The sequence below is a fragment of the Balaenoptera acutorostrata genome, chromosome 9 (assembly GCF_949987535.1).
Source record: "Balaenoptera acutorostrata chromosome 9, mBalAcu1.1, whole genome shotgun sequence".
Taxonomy (NCBI): Eukaryota; Metazoa; Chordata; class Mammalia; order Artiodactyla; family Balaenopteridae; genus Balaenoptera; species Balaenoptera acutorostrata.
In genome coordinates, this window is record NC_080072.1 from 73754566 (window position 1) to 73757945 (window position 3380).

At 50.4% G+C, this 3380-nt stretch overlaps 1 protein-coding gene across 1 annotated transcript; it reads left to right on the forward strand.

Moving 5' to 3' along the window:
* The first annotated feature begins 1307 nt into the window (after nucleotides 1-1307).
* Nucleotides 1308-3134, forward strand: LOC130708896 (lysine-specific demethylase 4D-like). The gene has a single exon (XM_057553296.1). It carries the CDS (start codon nucleotides 1308-1310, stop codon nucleotides 3132-3134), a length of 1827 nt encoding a protein of 608 aa, XP_057409279.1.
* The last annotated feature ends 246 nt before the right edge of the window (nucleotides 3135-3380 follow it).

The window sequence follows — 3380 nt, forward strand, 5'->3', positions numbered from 1 at the left end:
TGATTTGCCCTAATTCTTTATTTCTAAATTTCAGCTTTATTGCTGTATAATTGACTTAGAAAATTGTAAAATATTCAGTGAACTTTGTGGTGATTTGATATACATTGTGAAAGGATTCCCCCCATCTAGCTAATTAACACAGTTACTTCATATATTTACTTTTTTTGGTAAGAACATTTAAATCCTACTCTTCTAGAAAATTTCAACTATACATCACATTGTTATCAATTATAGTCACCATGGTTAACATTAGCTCCTGAGACTTTATTCACTGTGTACCCTTTTACCCTCCCTTCTCTGCCCTCCCCTGCAACCACTTTTCTACTCTGGTTCTGTAAGTTTAACTTTTTTTTTTCTTTTAAGATTCCACATATAAGTGATACCATGCCATATTTGTCTTTCTCTGTCTTATTTCACTGGGCATAATACCCTCCACAACCACCCATGTTGTTGCAAATGACAAAATTTCATTCTTTTTATGGCTGAGTAGTATTCCATTGTATATATGTACCACATCTTCTGTGACCATTCACCCATCGCTGGACATGTTGGTTGTTTCCATATATTATCCATTGTGAATAATGCCTCAGAGAATGAGGGAGGGCAGATATCTCCTTGATATTCTGTTTTTATTTCCTTTGGATATATACCCAGAAGTGAGACTGCAGCATCATATGGTGGTTCTATTTAAAATTTTTGAGGAACTGCCATACTGTTTTCCATAGTATGCACCATAGCTGCACCAGTTCACATGCCTACCAAAAGAGTGTACTGTTTGCCCTTAAATTCAAACTTTGAAATTAAGATTGCTATACAATTTTCTTTAACTTGATGTTAAATCAGTTTGTTTTGTCATCCACTTATTTTCAATATTTTGTACTTTCTTTAGGTTTGGCTTGGAAACTTCCATGAAGAGACTTTCTGCTACAGTGAGGTGAGAAGCCACGCATGCACTCAAGCCTGGGAATCTGGCGAGGCCTCAGGCACTTATATCCCTAACAGAGGAAACTCACAGAGCTGTAGGCTGAGGCAGGACTTGGCTCAGAGAGCCCTCTCCTCTGGGAAATACTCTATTTCCTTTGGCTCCAAAATGCTGACAAGAGTGGAGTCCTTCTGGTGGATTGACAAGCCTGGAGAAGATACCACCTCGTTTGTTTAAAAGTTCAAGTCTGAGTTCCTGCCTCTCAGATATATCTAAACTTCTTTAAAAATAAAGAAAGTATAGGGAAGGGGTTACTCCCCAGCATTCTCAGGTATCCAAAGCATACCTAAGAAGCTGGGAGTCCGTTGCTTATTCTATTGCCGCCATGCAGTCTACGCACTTTGGTAGCCAGAACCCAAGTTGGAAGATTATGATCTTCCACCCAACCGTGGAAGAATTTGAAGATTTCAACAAATATATTGTTTACATGGAGTCGCAAGGTGCACACCAAGCTGGCCTAGCCAAGGTAATTCCACCGAAAGGATGGAAAGCCAGACAGACGTACGATGATATAGATGACATCTTAATAGCCGCTCCCCTCCAGCAGGTGACCACTGGAAAGGCAGGTGTGTTTACTCAACACCACAAAAAGAAGAAAGCCATGACTGTGAGCGAGTATCGCCGCTTAACAAACAGTGAAAAACACCAGACTCCATTCTACTCTGATTTTGAGGATCTGGAGCGAAAATATTGGAAAACACGCCTCTATGATTCACCAGTATATGGTGCGGACGTCAGTGGCTCCTTATTCGATCAAAACACGGAGCAGTGGAACCTTGGACACCTGGGAACCATTCAGGACCTGCTGGAGCAGGAGTGCGGAGTGGTCATCGAAGGCGTCAACACCCCGTACCTGTACTTCGGCATGTGGAAGACCGCCTTCGCCTGGCACACGGAGGACATGGACCTTTACAGCATCAACTACCTGCACTTCGGGGAGCCCAAGACTTGGTACGCGGTGCCCCCGGAGCACGGCCGGCGCCTGGAACGCCTGGCCAGGGAGCTTTTCCCGGGCAGCGCGCGGGGCTGTGAGGCCTTCCTGCGGCACAAGGTGGCTCTCATCTCGCCCACGGTCCTCAAGGACAACGGCATCCCCTTCGATCGGGTCACTCAGGAGGCTGGAGAGTTCATCGTGACCTTTCCCTATGGCTACCACTCTGGCTTCAACCATGGCTTCAACTGCGCGGAAGCCATCAATTTCGCCTCCCCGCGCTGGATCGATTATGGCAAAGTGGCCTCGCAGTGCAGCTGCGGGGAGGCCCGGGTCGCCTTCTCCATGGACGCCTTCGTGCGCATCCTGCAACCGGAGCGCTACGAGCTGTGGAAACGCGGGCAGGACCGGACCGTGGTGGACCACACGCAGCCCACGGCGCCGGACAGCCAGGTCCTGAACGCCTGGAGGGAGGTCCGCGCGCCCGGGGGAGCCGCTCTCGGCCAGAGGCACTGTCCGTCCCGCAGTGCCTCACACCACTGTCTGCCCGTGGCCGCCTGCCATGGGACCCGCCGCCGAGCCCCTGTGGGTCCTTCCTCCTCGCCCTCCTCGCCGGCCCGGGGTTCTTGCTCTGCCGCCCAGCTCGGGGCTGCTGCTGCCTACAGCTCCGCGGAGCCCGGCCTGACTCCACCTCTGACCCCAGGTCCATGTGCTGCGGATCTCCACCTAACTGGCCTATACGGTTCTCGTCGTCGTCCTCGGGAAGAGGGGACTCGGGGCCAGACTGTCCGGGCCCTGGCTAAGAGGCGCCTCTCCTTAGACACAATGCACACATCTCTGGACTTCACATCTCAGCTCCTGTTTGCTGGCGAACCCTTGATGGACAGCCGTGCATTGCTGAGCCCGTGGCTGCAGCATCCGTCTAAGGCTTCCGGGTGCTGTTGTGCCCCTGATCTTCAACCCTTGGGTCCCCCATTGGATTCCGAAAACCCGATGCACCCTGGCCCGTGCCTGTCATCTCTGGAGGGTATTACATCCAGTTTCCTTGACAGCGTCCCTTTGATTCCTCCCAACGTCATTGGGACTCTGAGAGTGTTCCCCAGGGACGATGCTGGGAACTGCAGGGCCCCCGTGAACTTCTGTGAGGTCGTAAGGTTGGACCACTCTTATGCCTCTAAGAGTCTTGTCCCAGCTGCAGAGACCAGTCTCCCGCACCCTTGACTGTGACCCCCTGGGGCTAAAGCTAGAGGCACCTGCATCTCTTGAGTCCTGGGAGGAATTCCTCACCAATGGATGGTCTTCAATCTGTGAGCCCATGACTACTGAAGAATTTGCTAAATGTGACTTTATCTGACCCTCCACCCCAGAAAGCACAGAAGCTCCCAGCCAAGCAGCAATCTGGGCTGGGCCTGTCCTCAGTGGATATGCTTTATCTCCTAGAAATGACACATTTCCCAAGCTGCCAGA

Coding starts and splice junctions, on each gene's coding strand:
- LOC130708896 (XM_057553296.1), top strand. CDS start 1,308: ATGCAGTCTACGCACTTTGGTAGCCAGAACCCAAGTTGGAAGATTATG.